Raw genomic sequence first — 27,834 nt, 5'->3', positions numbered from 1 at the left:
AGTAACCCTCAGAAAATATACTAAGTAAATCAATCTATTAGTTATTCTTTATCTCAATCTTATTTATCTCTCTGAAAATACTCTAGTTTGCAATTGTGGTCTCTGTCATATAATTCACTCCCGCTCAGATTCAAATGTTAGCAAGCAGTGCATTGGATCCAAATCAAGGCACAAATCAGGTTAAGATAATCAAGATACATTTATTAGATTCCAAAGATTACACATTTACAATAAGAAACATTCAATAGGAAAGTTATCCCAAGTTATAAGGTCAGACATAACAACTGTACTTCACATATCACATCTAAGAATAGGCTCATTTCACTAGCTAGCATCCTTTAAATATCTTTACTATCTTACACATATTCTTAAAACATTCACATCAATAACTCTATAGATCATTACTTATAGCAAATTAACTACTACTCATTCACACAAATACTAAGGAAACAGCCTTTAGATTCTAGGCACTGGTATCTAAATCTCACTATAGTCTTTCTTCCTACAAGTTTAGAGTAATATAACTTAACATCTCGTTTCTTCCATAATACAATTTTCCATTCTTTCTTAACAAAGGAATTATAAAAGGGTTTCACATTACCACATTCCTGTAACTTATTCAGTCTATCATTTTTCTATAATTTTCCTCCAAATGTTTGACCTTGTCCTTGGTGATTAACTCATGGGTTAAGTTTGGCCTTCATTGTTCTGTCCTTCCATCGCATTCTCGACTAGAAACAGCATGGCTTGAATCGATCCACGTGGACGTATGTGGCAGCCAGTTTTTTCAGGCTTACTCAGAAGAGTACCTAATATTTCTTCTCCTATTCTTTCCGTCCGACATCACGAACTAAAAGCAGAGATCTAGCCCGCTGTCGACTAGATCTCGAATTGGAACTCTTCCCGACTCCACCAGAAATTCTCCAGCAACTCCAGATGAAAAAAACCTAAAAGCCCTGAATGGGGTGGGACAAACCCGTTTTATACCTCGTATCTCTAGCGCCCTCTTTCACCCAAAACTTTCTGCCCGACACTTTCTTTTTTTGTGCCCGACTCCTATTTTCATTCCTATCTTCCTGGAATACTTCATACGCGTGCCGTGTCTTCCTGGAAAACACTGTGCGTGTGCCGTTTGCACGTAAGCAATTTGCCGTCAGCTATGCAATTTATCTGAAGTTGTCGTTAATGGACTTTGATCCTTCGTTATTATACTCTAACATATATCTTATAGAGAAACTTCTTACATTATAATCTTTTACAAATAAAATGACATCTTTCACCTTTAATTAATATTACAAAATTTGTATTAGTACAATTCTTTAAACAAAATTGGTATCTTCACTTATTTACAAGCATTTTTGTTATAGTTTTAACTAAATTTGTTGGATCTTGAAACAAAAATTAATTTTCCAAAGGAAATCCTTTCATTCACGATCCAACAGCTTTCTGAAATGGCCTTACTTCACCCTGTAAATTGATTTCATCTTTCATCACATTTTTTTTTATATTTCTAAAGCCTTTACATTGGTCTCTTTTCTCATTCTTTACAATTTTTAAGTTCCATATTTTTAATCTTTTAGTATTTTTCACTTTTAATTTTTATAAGTTTTATAGTGTATTTACTATTAATATCACATAATTCATTATTGAATTTATTCTTGTCTATATTCCACATTCTTTTAATAGTATCCTATTATTTTTATGCTTTGGACTCTTATCTATAAATCAGATTTTAAATTTTAAAATTTACTGGAGCTCCATCTTATTATTCTACTCATTATTAATATCATTCATTGCCATATCTGCGATCACTCCAAGTTTCAAAGATTGTAATTGCCAAAAATTCAGAAATGACACCTATATGTGATCATTTTGTTATTTTTTTTTTTTTAATTCAAAAAGAGCTGCAGTCAAAAAAAAAAAAAAACATATTCTGATCCAATGATGCTCCATAAAAACAAAAGCTTTGCATATCTCTTTATGTTAATGAAGCATTTTTGGACTATTTAATCTCAACGACTTTCTGCCATGCACCTGTAAATTCATTTCATGTTTGCAATATTTGTGAAATGAATTTACATGCATGTTTTTTGGTATGTTACTAAAAATTAAGAGAATTTTTAACACATAGGTCATCTGAAATTCAAATAACATGAAATCAAAATTTTTTTCATGTTTTCATAATAGACAGGTGAATGTGCAACATACGGCTTCTCCCAGTCAATTCTTTACCATGTTTTCTTAATGACACAGACTGTTTCCATAATGATTCTTAAAATAAAAGATACTTCCTCTTAGTTGGAAGAAATGCTAATTAAACTTCCAGATGCAAGTCCAGCTTGACATAGTATCTTTTCAGATTATGTGTTCATCCAATCTAGTGCTTCCACAATGTAGCCAGAATCAACATGTTTTTGTCCTTTGTCCAGAAATATATGGGTCTGAATCAATCCTGGATGAGAGGAAACTTGCTGAAAGATACATCCACACCAGCTCAACGATAGTTTGTCCACATGAAACCAGCTAACAGCTACCCCAAGAAACTCAGGAGTTAATAAAACCGACAGACAAGATGGAAAAGCACGCAATTGGAAGAATAAAACGTAGTTTACTCTCTTAGTTGCACTGCCATAATATGAAAAGAATTAACCAATGCAATAAATTTTTTTGGTAGAAGCATTTTAAAGATGGAAGGGAAAGTAGAAATGGCAGTTGATGATGCTCAAAGCAACATCATTATTACAGATCAGACTGCTGAACATTGAGGGTGGCCAGAAAATTATCATTATGGGAACTGTGTCAGTTTAAATGTACTACTGGAAAAGTTCTCACTATGTATTAGATATGAATTAAATATGAAATATGAGTCACACATACTTAGAATTTTCAGTAATGAAAACAAAAAGAAATAGGCATTGAAATATTGTAGCAAAAATTGATTCTTGTTGAACACAATTTTGATTTGTTCTTGTCCATAATCAGCTGTGTGAATATATAACATGTACGTACCTTTGGTGAGGGAAAAAATACAGACTACACTTCAGTTAGACCTTCTAAACAGATTATGAGTCAGAAGAATCAATTTATGAACTTAGGTCCAAATTTTTATAAAAAATAGGAATTGACAGTAAAGTCACAAACAGAATTTGGAATGGATGTAAACAGGCTTCTGTACATTTGTCTGCTTTCAGCCAATCTAATTTTGCATTTCAGCGCATCCTGTTTAGCTAGTGAGACAGGCCAATGGAATCTTTTTAGAATTTTTTTTAGATATAATCCATCCAAATAATCACTGGATAACACCACTCACCATGAAAGATTCTCAAGACAAGATAACTGGAAGAAATATTAGCAAGATGGAACATATCTGGTACAATTATTTCTCTAATATCTTTAAAGAAGAAAGCTTTCATCCACATATAGTAACCAGTGAGAAAGATACAGTATTGATAATCCTAGAGGAAGAAGTAATCCTTTCCCTTAATCAAATTAAATCATCAAAAGCACCTGGAATTGATGAAATACCCACAGAGCTCTATAACAATGGTGAACCTAATCTAATTAAACAACTAACCAAACTTTTCAATAATATTCTTTTTAATGGGACTATCCCAAATGATTGGAAAACAGACAAAATCTTGCCTATACATAAAAAAGGTAATAAAAAACATAATTGATGTATAATTATACATCAATTATTCTTCTTTGCCACTCTTACAAAATCTTTGTAAAAATAATACAGAACTGCCTAAATGACATTTACGAATAGTTAATAGATGAAGAACAAGCTGGATTTAGGAAAACACAGGTCAACAGTTGACCATATCTTTAGTCTTCATAGTCTAGATGAAATCATATGGGACACTTTTATTGCTATTTTGTGGATTTTAAACAAGGCTTATTAATTCTGTTAATAGAGAAAAATATCAACAAAGATAAACAGACTTTGAAGCACTAAGATATGTTTCAAACTACTATCAATCAGAATACAAGTATTCTGATTGATAGTAGTATTGACAGATAAGAAGAATATATGATGTCCACTTTCCCCCCATGCCTTTTTAACATTTTTCTCCAAGAACTCATTAAAGAAGCATGTCCTTAACATAAGGAGTAAAATTCAATGGAAGACTAATCACACATATAATATATGCAAATGATGTAGTAATTATAACAGACAACAAATCAAATCTCTAATAACAGCTTGCAAAATTGTGGTTATATTTAAACGAGTGGACAGACTTGTGTGTTCGTCGTACATGTTGTTTATTTCTTAACGGTATATATTAGAACACAGAAAAATAAGTAAATAATTAATTTATTAACTTATTGCTGATATTTCGCTGGTGATATAACCAGCATCTTCAGAGCACAAAACACAGTTTGTCACAATACAAGACTATAACAACATGGTGTAATCAACGGACTAGTTAAACAAAATTGTAGCAGCAACACAAAGGTTAATGTGGTTAATGAAATATAACATGTGGTTATATTTCACAGAGACGATATCGTACGTAAGACACGACAATATGGTAAGTGGAAGTTAAAATTGGCGCAGCAACTGAACAGGTTAGCCTTCTTAAAGAGGTGCCAAGACACCAATTTAATACCGAACTGTGTTAAAATCAAAAACAAGTACCACTCGGCCAAAGCCCAACACATTTACAAACGAGCGAGTGTAACGCTATTACGTGAACAGATTAACACCACTCGTCTGGAATTAGCGAAATCAAATTCAACCATCAATGCACTACGTGAATCACTATATAATATTCTGAATACGGAATTATGGGAGATCCTAGATAACATCACCGATGCAACGGCTAAAAAAGAATTCAACATAGTCAAAAACCGGCACCAAAATAAGTTTGAAAATCTCCAAAAATGCAACACTATACATCGACTGCAATTACGACAAGACCTCATTGTCGTGAATTTATCGTCGCTCACCTGAAGCAAAGAAGCCACTAATGCTTTAAGTCGAGGGCACAATTTTGCCATGACTCCCAAGCAAGTTCCAAAAGCCGAAATAATGGTGTCCATAGAACGGGGAATATACGACCTGCCACCAACAACATACATTTAGATGTGGCCAACATCCTAATCAAGTCTAAGCCTCCCAAAAATAATATCCCACATAAGGAAATCATTGCTGTAAAAGAGCTACAGAATAATAGCCAGATTATCATAACAAAAGCAGACAAAGGGAATGCAACCGTGGTGATGGACACAACAGAATATGACAACAAAATGCACACGTTGTTACAAGATCAGTCAACATACAAAATTATAGATCGCAATCCCAGCAACACACAAAAGAATAAGGCTTGTAAATTATTGAAAAAAAGTCACTTCCTGGCCCAAAGACACACAGTAAACAAAGTCAAGCCCTTCCATGTTAAAACACCTAGGATTTATGGAGCACCAAAAATTCACAAACAAGGTACACCCTTATGCCCAATTGTGGACAGTATAAATAGTCCCACATACAAACTGGCTAGACATTTAGCTAAGCTACTAGCCACTCTCACAAACAATTCTCCCTCCTATGTCAAAAATTCAGCCCACCTAAAAAGCATCTTACAACACCACACCCTAAAAAGCTCAGACTTAATAGTAAGCTTTGAAATCACCTCACTATTCACAAATGTACCACTAAAAGAAACCCTCAATCTACTGAAGTCACACTTCCTTCCTGATATATTTGAACTATTCAAATTACAATACATGCAGGATATTTCACATGGAAAGGAAAAATATACAAACAAATAGATGGGACAGCCATGGGCTCCCCCGCCCCCACCAGTCAACTTTTACATAGAACACCTGGAAAAATTAGCAATCAATACAGCCACTCTCAAACCAACACTTTGGCTATACTATGTTGACGATGTGCTTGCTATTTGGCCACATGGCCTAGAGACATTGGAAACATTCTTAGTGCATTTAAATAGCCAACATCCAAAAATCCACTTTACAATGGAACTGGAAGCTAATAACTGTCTGCCCTTCCTAGATACACTTATCACACACCTTCCAGATGGTTCCTTATCATTTTCAGTTTTTAGAAAACCCACACATACAGGGAGATATTTACACAAACAATCACACCATCACCCTTCTCAACAATATGGCATTTTAAAAATGCTAACCCACAGAGCGAGAGCAATCTGTTCCAATGACAATGCTCTTGCTGCTGAGCTCACTTACGCCACACCTTCTTGGCCAATGGCTATAATCCCCATAAGATAAACAAAATACAAAACGCCCCTAAGAAACCCCTCCCACTATCCACCACAGAGAACTATAACAAAACAGTCACCATCCCATACATTAAAGGCACATCCGAAAAGATTGCAAGAATTCTTAATAAACATGAACTACGTACCACATTCAGACCGTGTGGCAAATTAGCAACCCTTATTCGCTCATCCAAGGACAGCATTTCCCCCTCAATTACATCCAGGAGTCTACGAAGTACCCTGCTCACGTAATCAAGCCTACTACGGTCAAACAGGAAGAACTGTGAACATCTGCATCAGCGAACACAAAAGATACATCCGGCATTATCACTATGGCAAGTTGGGCCTAGCAGACCATGCTCTGGATACCCCTGCACACAAGATCAACTGGAAGAACAGCACAGAAGCTCTTACAAGTTGGAGAGATTATTCTTAGAGGCAACAGAAGCCCTGAAACACACTCCAAATCTCAACAAATATGGCTGTATAAATTTGCCTAAAATCTGGGAGACAGTCATCATCTTAGGAAAAACTAGTACCGGTTTTTTCCTCTGTTTAGGACTCTAGTCTTATGTGATAGCTGCAATTTTTTTTTTTTTTTTTTCAGATAGATAGAGGGCGCCAAAATCAGGACTCTAGTCTTTGTGTTGCTGGTACAATTTTGTTTAACTAGTCCGTTGATTACACCATGTTGTTATAGTCTCGCGTATTGTGACAAACTGTGTTCTGTGCTTTGAAGATGCTGGTTATATCACCAGCGAAATATCAGCAATAAGTTAATAAATTAATTATTTACTTATTTTTCTGTGTCCTAATATATACCTTTAAGAAATAAACAACATGTGGTTATATTTGTTATAATGGATGGCTGGATGACAGACAGATATCAAAAAGTGATATATGGGGGATGTGAGTCTGCAAGATTCAAGGTAACAAGTGGTGTACCACAAGGATCAGTGCTTGGTCTACTGTTATTCAATCTGTACATTAATAATATTGGGAAGGATTTGACAAGTGACATACAGCCATTTGCTGATGATGCAAAGATAAGTAGGGTAATCAGGAATACTGCTGATATGCAGTACTTGCAGAATGATTTGAATAGGCTGGAATTGTGGGCAGTGGAAAATCGATGTCAGTTCAATGTCAGTAAATGTAAAGTCATTCACTTCGGCATGATTAGATATCCAATGTTGTATTATATTTTACTATATGTTGTATTTTATTATACTAATAAAACATTAGTAGAAAACAATGTTTTATTTATTTTGTCGTGACGTTGTTCTCTTGATGTTCGAATCCGCTATCTTGTTAAAAGTCACTTTCATAAAATAAAAGAAAACTAATTGTAAATTGATCACTAATCTAAGGGTAGGGAAATTTCTATTATACTGCGCCACTCTATCCTTAGATAGGTCTACATGAAATAGTAGGATCAATTCAAAGTTAGTTAGCAGTCTTCTCATTCATTCAGGCCGAAGTATTTATTTTCTCTCTTTAGGATTCCCGCTAGATTCGAATTTTTGTGAACGGTGCAGTAAAAAGAATTTCAGGAAAATACAACAGTTAGGTTAACAAATAAAGCATTTAATATAGGTCATATAACACTTACATAAATTTTACTTCTAATTTTAAACAATAGAAATAAGTCAAACATCAAGTCAAGTCAATTACATTAGCACAATCTTCCAAGTCTTCACATACACCTTCTTAGCTTCTGGGTTATAAAGTTTTTACATTTAAATGAATATAACTGAATATCCAATCTAATTAGTTTTCATACATTTCTCAGTCATGCTACAAGTTCAAAATATTACAGGATCTAATAGCTGAAAATATCTTTCAAACAATTCTTATCTCCAACTCTCAATCACGATGGGTTTCCACAGTTAAAGTTAATAATACACTATGATAGACCTTACCGGAAATGGTTCCTAGAACATCTATTATGTTGTGAGCAAACTTCTGGAATTTACTTATCACACTTAAAGAATAAAAACACATCTACAAAACTTATCCGCAGTTATACTTAAAGCACTATCAATTACTCTTCAGAATTCTTGACATCAATTACAGCACTTCAACTATCCTTATTACCACTCATAAATTAATTAAAACACTGTGAGGTTCTCTTTAGGGCAAATCGGAAATAAGCTGCAATACTAGATCAGCTGGGTTTATTCAGAATTCTTTCTTGAATGTTCAGCTTTTTACTTTATCCGATTGTAGCTTTGATTTTCCTTCTATTATTACTGCTGATTTCAATTTCAGCTAACTATAAAATTCGTTACGTTCTTGCTCACTTATAAAAATTATCCACTTAACTTCTACCCTTAAGAACCTTTTATTTACTTCTACTTCTTTATTTCATCACCCTGCTTCCTTTCCCTTCCAAGTTTCCGTCCCAACTCCTTACTTTTTATATATTTTTTTTCTTCTCTCCTCAGCCCACGCCCTGTTCCACTCGCGCTCGTTTATTTCACGCATCTCCATGACAAAAGACAAACATAAACATTCTCGCCAATGTTAGACAAGGCTATACTACTACATTGAGTCATTACATACCGTTAAGCTTTATACACAAATAGGAATAATTAGAATATTTGCTTTTCAATAAATGCGTAGTTAATATTGCAAATATAAGTTCCTATAATAAATATTGACATAACAATAAATAAAATAGCTTAATAATAATTATTACAGAATCTATTTACCATTAGCACATTTCCTTGATTAAATAATTAAATAATTGATATAATTAAGGTAGTTATATGATATCAAATTATATTTACGTTATTTACATTAAATAATATTTACAACGCAGCCTTTGTGATGGAAAATCATGTTGGATTCTGAATCAAATAACATTTATTCTATTTTCTACATAATTAGAATCCAACAATTAGATATCCAATGTTGTATTATATTGGTGGGATTAAGCTAGAAGAGACTGATGAGGCTAGGGATCTTGAAGTGTTAATAGATAGGAAGTTGAAATTCAGGGGGCCATTCAGGGGGGGGCAGCACCCCACCCCCTTTTGAAGACTCGGCACTCAGGGTAGCCTCTGAGTATAGAGTCTTCGAAATTCGAGTCATCAGAATTCAAGAACCGGCTTACCAGTGCAGAACACGAGGGGTTGGGCGCTGTAAGCGCCAGAGCCCCCTAGTATATATATATAAATGCAAATTCCCAACACTTATGTGCAACAAATCTGTCAGTAATTTATTTTTTAGATTTTATTAAAATTATAAAAATATGACTTCCTTATGATTTTTTTTTAAAAACATGCTTTACTTTTATTTTATTATTATTATTTTTTTTTTACACCTTACTTTTGCTTTTAAATGCTCACTTTAGAAATTTATATGTAATCAATCTGGTATTATTCAACAGCTCCTATACATGATTTCATTTATGCATAACATCTCTGTTTTGGTATTTCAAAAATCATGTTACCAATAAGACCATGATATTGACAGAAATCAAATAATCTTTCGTCCCTTGCTTTCTCTCTGCCTAGTCCAAATCATCAAGTTTGTTCACATTCATTGTCCTCTCTAACTACTGTCAACAACTGCATTAAAGTTGCCCATTGTAATTAAATTATCTTAAAATGGCATTATTAGTTACTTTAGTTGTTCATATGTTTCTTCTATCTCATGATCTTCAGAATTAGTTGACAGCATGTATACTTGAATTATGATAAGATCCATAGGCATTTGCTGTTAAGGTTGTCATCAGTATTCTGTCATTCAGGCAATAAGTATCTTTTACTTTCTTTCCTCCCAAACTTTTTTTTGGTAACAAACCCAAGCCATTTTGTCCTTTCTCTCCTCCAATATCAATGATTTTTTAGTTTCCACTCCAGCTCACCAGCTGCTTCTGAATGGAAAATTCCCTAAAAAGCACCCAAAAAATAAGATACTTAGAACCCCAAGTGAGGAACAAAATAATGTTAACTCAGATTTCCCCATCACTGAACTCAATCTGCCATATATCTATTAAAACCTAGAAAATCTGCAGGCCTTGATGATATCTGTAATGAACAATTAAGCATTTTGGATCCAGGACTAAAGAGTGGTTATTAAAACTATACAATACCTGCCTCAGAACCCTAAGGATACCAACTATCTGGAGGCATGCTCTGAAACCAGGGAAAACTCCAACCAAAGCAAAAAAATACAGACTTCTATCACTACTCAGCAACCTCTTCAAACTCTATGAATGATTAAATTTGAATAGGCTACAACTCCTAATTGAACCCCATCTTATTGCTGAGCAGGCTGGTTTTAGACCAGGCAAATCCTGTACATCACAAATTCTCAACCTCATTCAATATATAGAAAATGATTATGAGCAAAAACTAGCCACAGGAGCAGTCTTTGTAGACCTAACCGAAGCATATGATACCATAAATCATCTCGCACTCAGAAATAAAATACACAGAATAACTAGCGACTATGGCCTTGTTCTCCTGATCCAATCACTCTTGGAAAACAGATGCTTTTTTGTGGACCTGGGGATAGGAAGAGCCGCTGGCTTCCCCCAGGGAAGTGTCATATCACCATTACTTTTCAACATTTATGTCGATGATCTCCTCATCTTTCCAGGAACTAGATATTTTATCTATGTTGATGACCTTGCCATAGCTACTCAATCAAAAAATTTCAAGTTCATTGAAACTACTCTATCACTTGCCTTAAATAGTCTAACCACATATTATAGCAGCAATCAATTAAAACCAAACCCCTTGAAAACCCAGACTGGCCTTTTCCACCTTAACAATAAGGAAGTGAACAGGAAGCTACAGATTTCTTGGGAAGGCTCTGATTTAGAACATCCCTGGAACCCAATCTACCTCGTTGTGACTCTCGATTGCACCCTTTCATATAAAGCACACAGAAAAAATGAAGGCAAAAGTGAATGCAAGAAACAACATATTAAGAAAGCTTACCTCCTCCAAATGGAGTGCAGACCCTAGCACACTGAGATCTTCTGCCTTGGCCCTTTGCTATTCTTCTGCTGAATATGCCTGCCAGGTATGGTCCAGATCCTGCTGTGGTGAAAAACTGGACTCAGCATTGAATGAAAGCTTATGCTTAATTACAGGATGCCTGAAACCAACACCACTAAAAGACCTGTATATTTTGGCTGGTACTGCACCCCCCCCCCCCCTCAATTCGAAGATCTGCATTCTCAGCTAACGAAAGAAGCAGACAAATGAATGCCACCCACTATACGGCCAGACCACAGTGCCCCAAAGACTAAGATCCTGACGTAGCTTCCCAGCAACTTTTGATCCACCTAAAAACCCTCCAGAGACAAGACTTCAACAATGGCTTACACTATACACTGAGAATAATACTACTGGTATTCCAAATACAAACAAACATCTTCCATGTGGTGCCCACTTGGACTGGAATACTCGGAAAAGCCTCAACAGACTTTGAACAACAGGACACTGCAAACAAAACCTCGTCAAATGGGGCTCCCTCACTGGACCCAGTCCATGGAACACCTTCTTTCTTATCCCTTTCTTCAACCAACTTGCACAAAAGAGGACCTTATATCCTTCACAGAAAGAGCAATTGATTGCACAAGATACTGGAGGAACAACTGACCGTATTTATTGTATATTACTTATGTATAGCTTCTTTTTTTTTTTTTCATATTTTACTTTATTATTCCCTGTATAAGTCCTATCAAATTTAAGCTTTCTCATTTATAATCTATCTTAATTTATAATGTTGTACCACTTGTGTTTGGATACAAAATAATTAAACTCCAGTAATTGCTACTGCCCTTCAATATGGTTTCACTAATCCCTAAAATTCCTACATCCCCCCCCCCCCCTTTCTTGTTCTTTCTTTCTCATTTTCCTCCTTTTGCAATTGATATTTCTTTACACTTCTGATATACTTTTCCTCTCTCTAGATAATTTTCTATATTTCTTCTAATTCTGTGCAAGATTCTTAGCACCCATCCCATTAAAGGGATGCTAGGCTACATCCAGTGTATTTGGAGGCAGAGCTAATTAAGAAAAAGTCAAGAATGTTGGTAATGCACTAGTTTCTCTTTACTATCCACCTGCACTGCAGTTTTGCAGCCATTTGTATCTAATAACAAGACTATTGCCTCTTGCTATTTTTTTCACCTGTTAGCATTTAACAGGACTCAATAGAGCCTAGCACAGTTGTTAGTTTATTAGACTAATGACCAGTCTTTAGTTATTAGCCTATTAAAAAAAAAATGTTTTTAAAATTAAATGTAGAAAAATGACATAAAAGATAAAAAAATCAAATGGATATTAACTTACCCCTTTCATAGTTACAGCACTCTGAACTTTAGATGACACTGCATCAATTTTTGATGACATACGAAGATAATTGAGACTTTCATTTTTTTTCCTAATAGCATTTTCTGCATATATTTTGGCCCCTTCTATATTACCTTGGTTTAATGCCTAAAAATGACAAGTTATTACTATTATTACATATCTCCAAGACATCTAAGGACTCATCAAAAATCAATTTAAATATCTAACTGAAATATTTTATTATTTTTTAATAATCTTACAACTAATTAAAAGTTCTGAAATAAGCTAAATTAATTGAACATCTTCAAACCTTTGCAACATAATGAAATCTTCAAGCAAATGAAAAATACTTAAAAATCCCTCTCATCAAAGACAGACTGCAAACTAGCCCCTCTTTCTGAAGCAAATGTTATGCGACAACACCATTCAGGCAGGAAAATGTCAGTCTAACATAGCTGTAATAATTATGATAGCATAATAATGTACACCCAATACAACATCAACAGAATTCAAGATAGGTACCATCTATATAACATGTATCAAGTGAAAAGAAGTGAAACTGGCAGAAGAATTAGAGAAGTACCATGTAGAATAAATATAATTGGTGTTATCAAAATGAAGAATACTAAAATAGATAAAATACTGTTAAATAATAACTATAATATGTTATATTTGAACACTAGTGATCAGGGAAATGAATGAGTTAGCCAATGGCTACTCTAGTTTCTACGTGGTTAGAAGAAACTGGAGGAATGGTAGCAGCCAATTCAGAAGAGCAATGTCCATAAAAGTATCTACAGAAAAGGCACTGTGCAGCCGTAAGAATTCTTGTATCTACAGAAAAAAGTATCTATAAATAAAAGTATCTACAGAAAAGGCACAGTGCTCATGATAATATGACTGAAGGGAATCTGTGAGAGAAGGGTCATCTATTAAGACTGTCCTCTTCTGAATATAATCAAGAATTCTTACGGCAGTCTTGGCAGCTTCACTCCAAGAGTGGGAACAGTATTCCCAAGGCTTGCTTTCATGCTGTTGGGTAGATGACAGTAGAATATGACTCAGTTTATAGAGCCATACACGGTTTATACAGTGTATAAACTGTGTATATACAGGGATATACACAGTTTATACAGGGATACAGGATGGGTGTCAATTCTGGAGCACAAGTCTTTGAGCCAACTGGAGGAATAGCATCTGGACCAGGAGCCTTATTGGTATCAAGATTAATGAGGGTTTTCCTGGTGTCTTTTTGGTAAAATTTCAAAGGAGGTATGCAGTGGACAGTTTGTGGTAGTACAGGAGGTGGTTTACTTTTGTAAACCACCTCCTGTACTTTCCTCCAGGCAGGAGTTGGAGGAAAAAAACTGAAGAAGAGGTTTGCCTTTTCCTTGAGTGAGGTTACCATGATGCCATCAGAATGCAAGAGAGGTTGCAACAAGGAAGGGCATAAGGTCAGGAGTTTGAAGTAGAGTGGGGAATGAAGGTTCTCATTCTAGTGAGAGAGGGATAAGGTAGGATTTTGGTTATTAGTTCAGTGCAGGTGTTTGAATTGGAGAGAAAGGCAGTAATCTGACCATGGCAAAGCAGCATAAAAATTCTGGAGGTCATCCCAGTTAGCAAAATTAGGGTATGAGGCTGAGATTGGCTGGGAGGATGACAAACTGCAGAGAAGGACACATCCACAGTGTATTTGGAGGGAGAGCTAATTAAGAAAAAGTCAAGAATGTTGGTAGAATGGTGAGGATTATATGGTATTCTGGTTAGTAGATTGACTATTTGTGTTAGGTCATGACTGATGGAAAAAGATTTAGCTTCCTTTCCAGCTTGATCTGTTGAGTTATAGAGGAGCCAGTTTGTGTTATGGTTAAGTCTCACAGTTTGGGTAATTAATTTGTAACAAATCAATTTTTGGTGATAGGAAGTCAAAAAGGACAACAGAATTGTCATAGTTAAGAGAGTGGCAAAAACAGTAAATGAAGACTGTAAAGTGAGGTTAGGAAATCTTGAGCCAAAGCAGATCGAAAAGTGGGGATTCCAAATTGGATAGCCTTTGACAAGGGATATCAGATTTTACAAAAGCATGTTCCACCCTTTTTTTGCAGAATGCATCATGCAGGATGTAGCTGGGACAGTTGAGGAGGATTGTGATTGTGGAGGCCAACTGAGGTTATGTTAAGGAAAAGAGATAAGGTTTTGAATTCTAAATGATGTATATGAAAGCATTTTTTCCCCAATTTTTTGTTATAATTTTCATATTTTTAGATTTTTTGTTATTTTTTATATGAGATTTTTTTTTTGTACCCACAGTTAAAATGCTAGTATTTTTATTATTAACTTTCATGTGTAGGGTGGTTGATTCAGGAAACAAAGAGTGGGGACATGCAGCTGGGTGAGAGACCCGTGTGCATAACTCACACACAGGGAGTGCCCAGACTCCAGTCCAAGTGTGGCCTCAAACAGTTCTGCATGCATACAACTGACCTGGTCTACTGCTATTATCTCCAATAATATTCTATTATCAACCCAATTCTGAATCCTAGGATTCACCAACCTCTCTAATACCTTAACACCACTTTCAAAAACTCTGATATCTGTGGACTTCAGTCTTTGATCAAACTTTTTTTTTTTTTATTTCTAACCCATCTCTCAGGTCTGTAATTCAAAATTTGTTTGAACACTGTCTTGTATAAAACCAGTTCAGTACTTTGATTAATTTTGCTGTTATTCCATGTCAATTTCTTTGCCTGATTTCCTACCATATCAGATTTGCTAATTCTGTTGTATGTTTACATATTAAATTTGTCAACTTCACTAAAACTACTACAGCCTAAATAACTGAAATGAACTTGTTCTACACGTTTTCCAGTATGGATACAGTTGATGCTTACAATGTTTCTGTATATTTTCATTGTCTTTTTCTTTGTATTGCCAAGTTTTATACCAAATTTATTACATGACTTATTCTATATAGTTAGCAAATTTGTATAGATAAGCAGAATGAATTCTGAAAATGACACTGTATCAAAATGCTAAAACATTTAAGAGATTTTTAGATCACTGAAGGTATACTTGGACTGTACAGATGTTGTAAAACATTGTGATAATTAATTCAGAGAAACCTATTTTTATAAAACAGCACCAAGTACCTTTCTAATACTCAAAACGATTGCAGACACTGCTTCAATAATATTTAGAAGTTGGCATAATGAAACAATTTCAGTATAGATCACTCTCAGTTACTCTTACTGGCAAAGCTTAATGGAGATATTAAAATTGCACTCAACTTGGCAATCAGCAGTGATCTAAATTTTCCTCTTTCTAACATTAAAAACTTTTGTACACTTTAAGAGTACATTTTTGTACTCTCAAAAATGGACCCATTAATGATTACTATCAGATATCTTTGAGATAGGAAAGTGGATTTTATTTTGGCAAAATAAAGCAAATAAGGCAAAATAAAACAAGGTTTTATTTTGCCTTATTCTATGCTTCCGTATGAATTAACCAGATTATTTCAGATGCTAATAACACTGCACAGTTATTTCAGGCACTAATGAATTAAGTGTTATCTGATTTTTAAGGACAAAGTGTCCTGGTATTTCAAGATTATTTATTGCTGTATTTTGCCAGATTTAAATTTGCATGCCAAACTATCATCATCATCAAATTCCTGACATGCACCTTCAAGGGGTGTACAGGATATGATAGTACTACATGAAAAATTTACACCATTACTAACTTCCTATCTACAATTTTCCCTCAAATCAGTCTGTTACTTGTCAAGACGCCAACATTATCAGATCTTATATTTCTATCGTCTAAGGCACTTTGTACCATATCAATCCACATATATCTTGGTCTTCCTCCTGCCAACCTGGCAGAGAACACTTGTTTTGCTAATCTTTCCTTGCCCATTCTGTTTAAGTGACCATACCACCTGAGATTAGCTCTGCTAACACATTCCTGGATGCCGACAATGTCAAGTTCTTTCTTAATATCCTCATTTTTAATATGATATTGCCATTGATGCCATCTGTTCATGCCTCTAATCTTTCTCAGGACTCTCATATCTGCGGTCTCTAGTCTTTGGTCAAGTGTTTTACTTCTGACCCAGCTCTCAGATCCATAAGTTAAAACTGGTTTGAACACTGTCTTGTATATAGCTAATTTAGTGTTCCAACTAATTTCTCTCTTATTCCATATGAATTTATTCAATTGACTTCCTACCATACCAGCTTTGTTGATTCTGTTGTCTATTTCCATATTGAATTTACCATCTTCACTAAAAATCATGCCTAAGTAGCTGAAATGTTTTACTTGTTCCACAGGTTCCCCGTTCACAACACAGTTGACATTTTCAACAATTCTACCTATTTTCACTGTCTTTTTAATTATTATTATCATTATTACGGGTGACTCCAGGGAGTTCTTAGACTCATCGAGCGAGGCCCTAAACATCATGTCCACACAATCACACGACATTCTCACAGTATCTATTATACCGTGCCTTGAACTCACTCATTGTTATAGCACTCACAACAGAGACTCTGGCAGCTTATTCCACTCATTCACAACTCTAAAAGTAAAGAACCCAGCTCTAACACCAATCCTGCCCAGCTTCCATCCCCTAGTTCTCCCACCACCAGTTCTGATCTCAAAAGTATCCTCTGAATTAATTCTATAGAAACCCTTTAGCAATTTGAATGTCTCAATCATATCTCTCCTTTTCTGCCTATCAACTAATTTCTGCAACCTATTCTCATAAGGTTCATTCCATAGATCTGCTATCATCTTGGTCACTCACCTCTGGAGCCTCTCCACCTCCTCCCCATCAAGAAGAAACCTAGGTGACCAAATCTGGTCACAGTAGTCAAGATGAGATCTTATCAAGGCTTGGTACAGAGGTACAATAACTTGCTTGTCTCTGCTCATCAAAATATTTTTCAACAACCAAGTGAGTTGATGAGCTGATTTAGCCACTTTTGCAATGTGTCCCTAAACTTCATCTCCCTATCCACCAACATTCCCAAGTCCCTAGCCTCATCAATCTCCTGGAGTACAGTTCCACCAATGCCATGTACTGCTGCTAATCTTTTCACCCTAAAATGCATAACCTTACATTTTGTCACATTAAATTGACATCCATTCTCCTTAGTCCAGAACTCCAATCTATCCAAGTCATCCTGCAAGATTTGAACATCTGCATTCACTACTGCCCTACCCAACTTTGCATCATCAGCGAACAAATGAACTGCTCCTCTATGATCCTGACCTATATCGTTAATGAACAAATTAAACAGCAGTAGTCCAAGAACAGAACCCTGTGGCACACCACTAGTCACAGGCCGTCTTTTGGACTCTACTCCTGAATAAACTACTCTCTGGTATCTCTCCATCAACCACCCACCTATCCATCTCATCAACCCCATATCCGTTCCCATATGTTGCAGTTTACGGATTAGCAGTGATAATCCGTATTTACAGTGATACTGCCAGGTCTAGCAGTATCACTGAAAACCCATTACCCTTATCCAGTTCAGCCATCACTGCGTTATAAAACTTGAGCAAGTTATGGAGGCATGATTTTCCCTTCACAAACCATGCTGTCATGTTAATGCTGACCTCCATACCATATCTATTACAAAAGTTATTCAATTTAGTCAGGGAATCTTGCAAACTTGTAGTGGATTTATTTAGAAGTATAACATCGTCCGCATAAAGCAAAGAGCTGACATCAACATCTATAATTCTGATATCAGGTTTAATACCACTTTCCTTCATAATGTGATCCATATAGATAATGAATAACAGAGGGGATAATGTACATCCTTGTCCCACACCAGATTTAACATTAAACCATCTTCCTGTACTTCTTCAATTCTAACTGCTGATTTACAACTCAAATAAAGACTAAGTATTGCTTGATATAATGCCCCATTGACACACCATATAACTGTAGGGTATTGAATAGCTTCTCTCTTGGCACCTTGTCATATGCCTTTTCCAGATCGACAAAACTTAAATACAGATCTTTGTTGTATTCCCATGCTTTCCCGACTATTTGTCGTAAAGTGAAGATCTGATCCTGACGGCCTCTATTTGACCTGAATCCAGTTTGTTCTTCACCAAGCTTTCCTTCCACAATTCTTCTCAACCGTTTCTCAAGTACACTTGCATAGATCTTGCCAGGAACACTCAGTAGGGAAATACCTCTGTAATTCTCACATTCAGTTTTATTTCCCTTTTTATATATGGGTACTATGAGAGCTCTACTCCAATCATCAGGAATTCGTCCCTCTGTCCAGGCTTTCTGAACTATGCAGTGCAGCCACTCTAAGACTCTTATACAACCATACTTCAGCATTTCTGGTCGAATATCATCTACTCCTGCTGCCTTTCCACATTTCAAGCCTTTGATGGCTTTTTCTACTTCAAGCATTGAGTGTATTCCTGACTGTATGCCTGTTGAGTGTTTTTTACTACTGTGCTGTCATCACTGCTTGTTTCATTTAGCAATTTCTCGAAGTAATTACTCCATACTTCAAGGATATCTTTTTCTCTCATTTTCATGTCACCTTTATCATCTCTAACTTCTTTTACAGCACTCTCTTTCTTCCATTCCTAAGCTTCTTCAACAACCTCCAGAACATTTTGCCACCTTCTTGATATTTATTTTCTATGTTCTTGCCAAAGCCGTCCCATGACTTTTTTGTTTAGCTAGTTTTACACAGCATTTTGCTTTCTTACATTTGTCTCTGTATTCTTTAAAAGCACAAGCTGACTTATTTGCCAGGAACTTTTGATTTGTTTTCTTCTTTTCCTTCACTACCTCTTTAACTTCCTGTGTCCACCACGAAGTTCTGATTTTTCTATCCTTGCACACAACCTCACCACATGCCTCTCTGGCTGAATCAATCAGGGTTTTCTTCAAGGCTTGCCACTGAATCTCCAAGGTTTGGTTGCTGTTCTCAAACTCTTTCATTTTTTCTTCAATAATCTTTGTGTACTTTAGTCTACAGTTCACATCTGAGAGCTGCTCAACTTTTATTCGCTTTAAAACTTTCTTACATGTTATTCTTTTCAATATTCAATTTTATCCTACCCAAGACTAAATAGTGATCACTTCCAATTTCAAATCCTCTGTACATTCTGGTGTCCTGCACCAGGGAGAAAACGTCACTATCAACAATAACATAGTCAATGAGACTTTTCTTATTCCTAGCCTCTTCTCTCCATGTGAAATTGTGCACATTTTTATGTTGGAACATGGTGTTAGTAATAACCAGTCCATGTCCCGAGCAGAAATCCAACAGATATTTGCCATTATTATTAGCTTTGCTCTTTTCTCCAAATTTTCCCAAAATATTTTTGTATGTCTCACAATCATTTTCTACTCTGCTATTTAGATCCCCAACAAGGACCAACTTTTCCTTTTTCATTGTGTCAGTTGCTTTTTCTAAAGCCTCAAAAAATTTCTCCACTTCTACCTTAGTAGAACCTTCTGTGGGACCCTAGGCACAAATAAGTCTCATTGTTCAGTTTCCTCATTCTCATATTTGCCCACATTACTCTACTTGAGACTGACTGCCATTCAAGAAGATTAGCCTTGTATTTTGTGTTGAATACTATGGCTACTACTTCTTTTCCTTGATTGTCATTGCCTGAATATAACATTTTGTATTTTTTGCTCAGAAAGATCTCACCACTTTTTCCATAGTAATGGTAGTGAATGTATTTCCTATGTTCTTCCAGGCAAATGTTAACAGATCTTCCTGTCTGCCTTTACTAGGCCAAGTCACAGTCAAAACAAACTTCATACACTCCAGGATATGCTAAAGGGTGAAGTTTATCCTTAGGAGAGTAGATCACAATTGTTAATTAAATGTGAGGTTTGAATGTGGTGCAAAGGCCATGTTTTATTAGTACTTTAGCTATCTTTTCTGATGTACCTCTGACATAGGGAATAGGAATGGTAATGTTGTGTTCCTGTGTATTAGAGAAGGGAGAAGTACTGGGAACTTTGTAGTATTTTATCTGTTTTGTAGGAATTGTAGCCATTGGCTAAGAAAGTATGGCACAAAGTTTGTCTGATGATATGCCAGTAATCGGTGTAGGGTACAGGCAGATGGTGGAAGCTTGAGAAATGAGCTGATCTACGAGGTGGGTGGGGTTGAAAAGTTCTGATAAACACAGAGGAAAAAAAATTATTACAATTTAATGAAACAAAGGGGTTAAAGAGTTTTAAGATATGTTCTTTCATGTGGTTATATCAGTTGCTTTAATATCATTTTTGTTCTAGGTGTTTATCAGAACTTTTCAGCTCCTTTCTTGTAAATGCAGTTCTGCGGCCTCATTTCCCTTAATACCAATGTGACTTGGAATCCAACAAAAGTGGATATTCAAGTGCAGCTTCCATAATCGAGAGACAACAAGTTGGATTTGAGAGATTTCTAGATATCTTACTGCCTATAGAGAACTTCATGAATCTGTAAATACAACCCAGTGTAGTAAGACAGGTGCAACGGGTATACAGGAACAGGGACCAGGACGAAGAAGGATTGAAATGGAGTATCAAAAAATAATCAGTATTATATTATCATTTTCAAATTTTGTCACCATGGTGCCAGTTCCATAACATTTTTGGTTAAAGTTAAAAATTAACCAATCTATTTCTATCATATTTGTTTTTTAATCACCCGCCGAAAAAAAAAAAGGGGGGGGGCAAAAATAAAATCTTGTACAGGGCCCATGAAAAGCTAGTTACAGCACTGTATACAACAATGCAGCTTTGATAGCTTTCAGTCTTATGTAGTTTAAAGAAAGATTTATATATGTCACATAATAATTTTGCAGGAGTTTAAAGGTGGCATTAAGATTGTATTTGTGTAGTATTTTGTTTATTTTATCTGACATCCCTTTAATGTTTGGAGTGGCTGCAGTTTTATTGGTAATGTAGTTTATTTTTATTATTAGGTGCAGTCTTATGAAGAACTGTTGATTTGAGTATTTTTGCAGTAGCCATTTTTTTTAGGAAATTATTGCTGATAATTTTTAATTCATGCTTAAGTGCTTGCTCATTGGAGCAAATCTATAAAGTCCTGTTATTTCGTGTTAATGACACCTAGTTTTTGTGTTGAGTAGTGGTGCGTGTATATATTGAGCAAGTATCTGCAGGCTTATGATAGACAGTGAAAGAAAGACTGCACACAAAAAGTATATCTAGAAATAAAAGTGTGTTCTGACTTTCAATTTCAGTTATGAATTGTATGTATTCATGTTGTTTGTTCAAGTGGCAGAGAGAGAGAGAGAGAGGTGTCTAAAGTCTGGCAGCTGTAGGACCAGATAAAGAAAATATCGCCAACGTACCTGAGATAGACTTTGGGTTTTAAAGTAATCTAGAGTACATTGCTCAAAGCTTCCATATAAAAGTTAGTAATGTGTGTGTGTGGGGGGGGGGGGGTAGATAATGGTGAGCATAATGGCTGTGCCTTTGAGCTCACCAGAACATAGCACATGGACAAAGAATGTAATGATATCTGACAGAAATCTGTCCTGTAAAATAAGATGTGTCGATGATTAGGACATTTTTGAAAATTGCAGATATGTCAAAACTAATAAATCATTTTTATCAAGTGTAATGTTTTTAATTTTGTTTATAAAGTGTTGTGCATTTTGTATATAGGAGAGGGGAATGATCTACAAATTCCATGAGTGTCAATGCTAGTTTCTTGGCTACATGATAACTGGAGCTGTAAATATCTTCAAGTATTGGATGAAGAGGTACATTCTGCTTATGAATCCTAGGCAAACTACAAATTCTTGTGGAATGAGCATAGTGCAGAAGTAATTCTTTAATTGTGTCTGGGGGCCAGGAAGTGACTGATTTAAATAATTCTACTTTTTCTTTTTAATTTGATTAGTTGGGTTATATTTCACAGGCTGAGAGGTGTTGCTGTCAGAGACTAACATTCATTTTCTGAAGGTAAGTTGTTTGGTTTAAAATAACAGTAGCATTCCTTTATCAGTTCTAGGAATTATGATATCCTGACTTGTTTTTAAAGATTTAAAAATCATTACAAGCTGCTAATTTAGTTTTGGTGAGATTGCTTTTTATTGCATACATATTATTTAAAATGTTATAATCATCATCATCAAATTCCTGCCATGTACCCTCAAGGGGTGTACAGGATATGACAGTACTACATGAAAAAATTACATCATTACTAACTTCCTATCTACAATTTTCCTCCAAATCAGTCTGTTACTTGTCAAGACTCCAACATTATCAGATCTTATATTTCTATCGTCTAAGGCACTTTGTACCGTATCAATCCACCTATATCTTGATCTTCCTCTGGGTCGTTTTCCTGCCAACCTGACAGAGAACACTTGTTTTGCTAATCTTTCCACTCCCATTCTATTTAAGTGACCATACCACCTGAGATTAGCTCTGCTAATGCATTCCTGGATGCTGACAATGTCAAGTTCTTTCCTAATATACTCATTTTTAATATGATATTGCCATTGATGCCATCTGTTCACGCCTCTAATCTTTCTCAGGACTCTCATATCTGCGGTCTCTAGTCTTTGGTCAAGTGTTTTACTTCTGACCCAGCTCTCAGATCCATAAGTTAAAACTGGTTTGAACACTGTCTTGATACAGCTAATTTAGTGTTCCGACTAATTTCTCTCTTATTCCATATGAATTTATTCAATTGACTTCCCACCATACCAGCTTTGCTGATTCTGTTGTCTATTTCTATATTTAATTTACCATCTTCAGTAAAAATTGTGCCTAAGTAGCTGAAATGTTTTACTTGTTCCACAGGTTCTCCATTCACAACACAGTTGACATTTTCAATGATTCTGCCTATTTTCATTGTATTTGTCTTTTTATTGCTGACCTTCATACCATATCCATTACAACAGCTATTCAATTTAGTGAGAGAATCTTGCAGACTTATAGCAGATTTATTTAGAAGTATAACATCATCCGCATAAAGCAAAGAGCTGACATTAACATCTCTAATTTTGATATCAGGTTTAATACCACTTTCCTTCATAATGTGATCCATATAGATAATGAATAACAGAGGGGATAATGTACATCCTTATCTCACACCAGATTTAACATTAAACTATCTTCCTGTACTTCCTTCAATTCTAACTGCTGACTTACAACTCAAATAAAGACTAAGTATTGCTTGGTATAATGCCCCATTGACACCATATAACTGCAACGTATGGAATAGCTTCTCTCTAGGCACCTTGTCATATGCCTTTTCCAAATCGACAAAACTTAAATACAGATCTTTGTTATATTCCCATGCTTTCTCAACTATTTGTCGTAAAGTGAAGATCTGATCCTGACAGCCTCTATTTGGCCTGAATCCAGCTTGTTCTTCACCAAGCTTTTCTTCCACAATTCTTCTCAACCGTTTCTCGAGTATACTTGCATAGATCTTGCCAGGAACACTCAGTAGGGAAATACCTCTGTAATTCTCACATTCAGTTTTGTTTCCCTTTTTATATATGGGTACTATGAGAGCTCTACTCCAATCATCAGGAATTCGTCCCCCTGTTCAGGCTTTCTGAACTATGCAGTGCAGCCACTGTAAAACTTTTATACCACCATACTTCAGCATTTCTGGTCGAATATCATCTACTCCTGTTGCCTTTCCACATTTCAAGCCTTTGATGGCTTTTTCTGCTTCAAGTATGGATATGTATTCCTGACTGCATGCCTGGTCAGTGTTTTTTATCACTGTGCTGTCATCACTGCTTGTTTCATTTAGCAGTTTTTCAAAGTAATTACTCCATACTTCAAGGATAACTTTTTCTCCAGTTTTCATGTCACCTTTATCATCTCTAACTCCTTTTACAGCACTCTTTCCTCCATTCCTAAGCTTCTTCAACAACCTCCAGAATATTTTGCCACCTTCTTGATATTTATTTTCTATATTCTTGCCAAAGTACTCCCATGACTTTTGTTTAGCTAGTTTTACACACTGTTTAGCTTTCTTACATTTGTCTCTGTATTCTGTAAGAGTAAAAGCGGACTTATTTGCCAGGAACTTTTGACATTCTTTCTTCTTTTCCTTCACTGCCTCTTTAACTTCCTGTGTCCACCAGGGAGTTCTAATTTTTTTATCCTTGCACACAACCGCACCACATGCCTATCTGGCAGAATCAATCAAAGTTTTCTTCAGAGTTTGCCACTGAATCTCCAAGGTTTGATTCCTGTTCTCAAACCCTTTCATTTTCTTTTCAATAATCTTTCTGTATTTTAGTCTACAGTTAACATCTGAGAGCTGCTCAACTTTTATTCGCTTTAAAACTTTCTTACATGTTATTCTTTTCAATATGAAATTCAATTTTATCCTGCTCAAGACTAAATAGTGATCACTTCCAATTTCAAATCCTCTGTACAATCTGGTGTCCTGCACCAGGGAGAAAACATCACTATCAACAATAACATAGTCAATGAGACTTTTCTTATTCCTAGCCTTCTCTCTCCATGTGAATTTGTGCACATTTTTATGTTGGAACATGGTGTTAGTAATAACCAGTCCATGTCCTGAGCAGAAATCCAACAGATATTTGCCATTATTATTAGCTTTGCTCTTTTCTCCAAATTTTCCCAAAATATTTTTGTATGTCTCACAATCATTTCCTACTCTGCTATTTAGATCCCCAACAAGGACCAACTTTTCCTTTTTCATTGTGTCAGTTGCTTTTTCTAGAGCGTCAAAAAATTCCTCCACTTCTACCTTAGTAGAACCTTCTGTGGGACCATAGGCACAAATAAGTCTCATTGTCCAGTTCCCCATTCTCATATTTGCCCACATTACTCTACTTGAGACTGGCTGCTATTCAAGAAGATTAGCCTCGTATTTTGTGTTGAATACTATGGCTACTCCTTCTTTTCTTTGATTGTCATTGCCTGAATATAACATTTTGTATTTATTGCTCAGAAAGATCTCACCAGTTTTGGTCTTTTTTGTTTCAGTCAGCTGTATTATGTCGATCTGGTACTTATCTAATTCCTCAGCTAGCTCCATTTCTTTGCCATTCAGGCTTCTTACGTTGATAGTACCGATCTTTAACTCTGGTGATGTTGAGTTGGGGTTTGTTTTCAGATTTGTTCCAGTAGCTGACTTTTCGCTGTTTGCCCTGTTTCCCTGGCGAAAACAACGGGTTTAACCCGTTAAGCCTTGTTTAACCGGGCGACGCCCCAGCCGGCATGAAATTTTATCATGTTGTACCATAATTTTTTAATTTGGTTTAACCAATAAGAATACAATTTGGTCGGCTAAATCCCAAATTGCCAGCCCATCCTCGTTCGTTCAGTATCAAAGTAGATACCCAACAGGGTGCACCACGAGAAGGTGAGGATTGGACATTAGGTCAGAAGCCCTGGTCGGTTCTCCGCATTCCTTTAAAGGCTATATGGAGGTCTCCTCTCAGTTATACAGCTTTGACCCTTAAGCACCCCAGGGATTTCTAATTGTATTTTATCAGCTATGTTAATTGGGAGAAGCCTTATACTTCTCTCAATATGGTACATGAAATCCAATTTGTTAACTGTCCTAGGTGCCAAGAAAAGTTCAGGCCTTTACTATGTAGCAAGAGTTCATCAACATTCAGGGCAAGGCTTGAACACAAAATCATTCAACTATGAGAAATTTAAATTTGTCCACTGGCTGTTAAAATTTGCCAATGTTTCAATCTAAGACATTTGGCTATAAGTTTTACTTTGTTTGTTTCCAGTGTATAATTAGCTGTGTTGTCAGTTATCCCTACCAAGGATATCCCAAATATCTTGATTTAAATAATTGAAAAGTTTCGATTTTAAATTTAGAACCTGGTTTAGCAAGTGCTAGGTTCTGTGAGTAGTTTGAATCTGCTCTCTGAGCACTGCTTTCTCCACACAGTTATAAATTCTTAGTGCTTTTCCCAAGGTGAATTTTCTTTTTTGCTTGATACAGTTAGGAAAATAAGATTACTCTCTCTATATCTTTTTAAAAATGCAAGTTGAGTAATCAAAAAAAGATGCATAATTTTGCAAGCAAGGCAAGATTGATAATTACTTCTGCAAGACAGCCTTGATATTGATCAGATATCAATAAAGATGTTAATTTCATAAATTCTTTCTCCCTTACATTTATGAGGATAGGATGTTTCTTGATAGGCAGAGTTTTTTTTTTTTTTTGATAAAAAAAAACATTTTGTAGGTGTGGAGCAGTCAACAGCAGTTATGCCACAATTTTTGTATATGGTGCATGAAATATTTGTGTTACTGATAGGAATCACTGAAGTTCAACATGTGATGAAAAATGCTGCTTCACATTTTATACCAGAAGGAAGACGTTTTTTTTTTGGGGGGGGGGATAGAATAGTACCCTTCACTCTCTCATTACATCTCTTTCGAGATGGAAGATTCTGGATCACAGGCTAAAAAGAGAAAGATAACAACACCCATGCCTCAGGCAACTCCTTTACATTTTGCACCTATTGTGAAAAAATGCAAAATATGCATGTGCATTTGAGAAGCACTGCATTATAAATTATTATTACTGTATTAGTAAAGCTGGTATGGTAGGAAGTCAACTGAATTTATATGGAATAAGAAAAAAATTAGTCAAAACATGAGCTGTATACAAGACAGTGTTCAAACCAATTTTAACACATGGATCTGAGAGCTAGATAGAACAAATGAAATAAAACAAAGATAAAACACTTGATCAAAGACTGAGACAGATTAGGATATCATGAAAGGACTTGATGTTATTAGCATTCAGGAATGTGTTAAGAGAGCTAACCTCAGGTGATATGGTTTGCAGAGATGGCAGGAAAAAGACACAGAGGAAGACCAACATTCAAGTGGATTGACACAGTAAAAGTGGCTTAAAAGAGAGAAATATAGATTAATTTGTAGGTATAAATTATTAAAAATAATTAATATAATATAAAATTTAATATTTAATATAATATTAAAAATAAGAGTAATTTTCTTCCAGATTAATTTGGAAGAAAATTCAATAAGAAGTTAGTTATGATGTAACTTTTCATGTAGTGCTATTATAATATTCTGTACACCCTCTGAGGTTACATGTCAGGATGATGATGCATTATAAATGTGATACTTGCTATTTCCTGGTGTGGGTGTGAAGGTGAATATTGTTTTGATGCTGTGTCACCAATATACTTAATGATTTGAGAATATGTGATATTTCATTGCCATCTTTAAAAAAAAAAATAAAATATAT

The 27,834-nt window shown here is 35.4% G+C and overlaps 1 protein-coding gene across 1 annotated transcript in view; it reads right to left on the bottom strand.

Annotated features, from left to right (window-relative positions):
- LOC150097010 (charged multivesicular body protein 1a-like) overlaps nt 1–27,834 on the bottom strand; it is a 135,771-nt gene that overhangs the window by 34,396 nt on the left and 73,541 nt on the right. The window contains exon 4 of the mRNA XM_090407801.1: nt 12,563–12,709. Coding sequence (XP_090263927.1) covers nt 12,563–12,709 — 147 coding nt within the window. The remainder of the gene's footprint in view (nt 1–12,562; nt 12,710–27,834) is intronic.

The sequence above is a fragment of the Typopeltis vanoorti genome, chromosome 18 (assembly GCF_054136105.1).
Source record: "Typopeltis vanoorti isolate ZY-2024b chromosome 18, IOZ_Tvanoo_1.0, whole genome shotgun sequence".
NCBI lineage: Eukaryota > Metazoa > Arthropoda > Arachnida > Uropygi > Thelyphonidae > Typopeltis > Typopeltis vanoorti.
The sequence above is the reverse complement of the archived record's forward strand: the minus strand, read 5'-3'. Positions and strand labels throughout refer to the sequence as shown.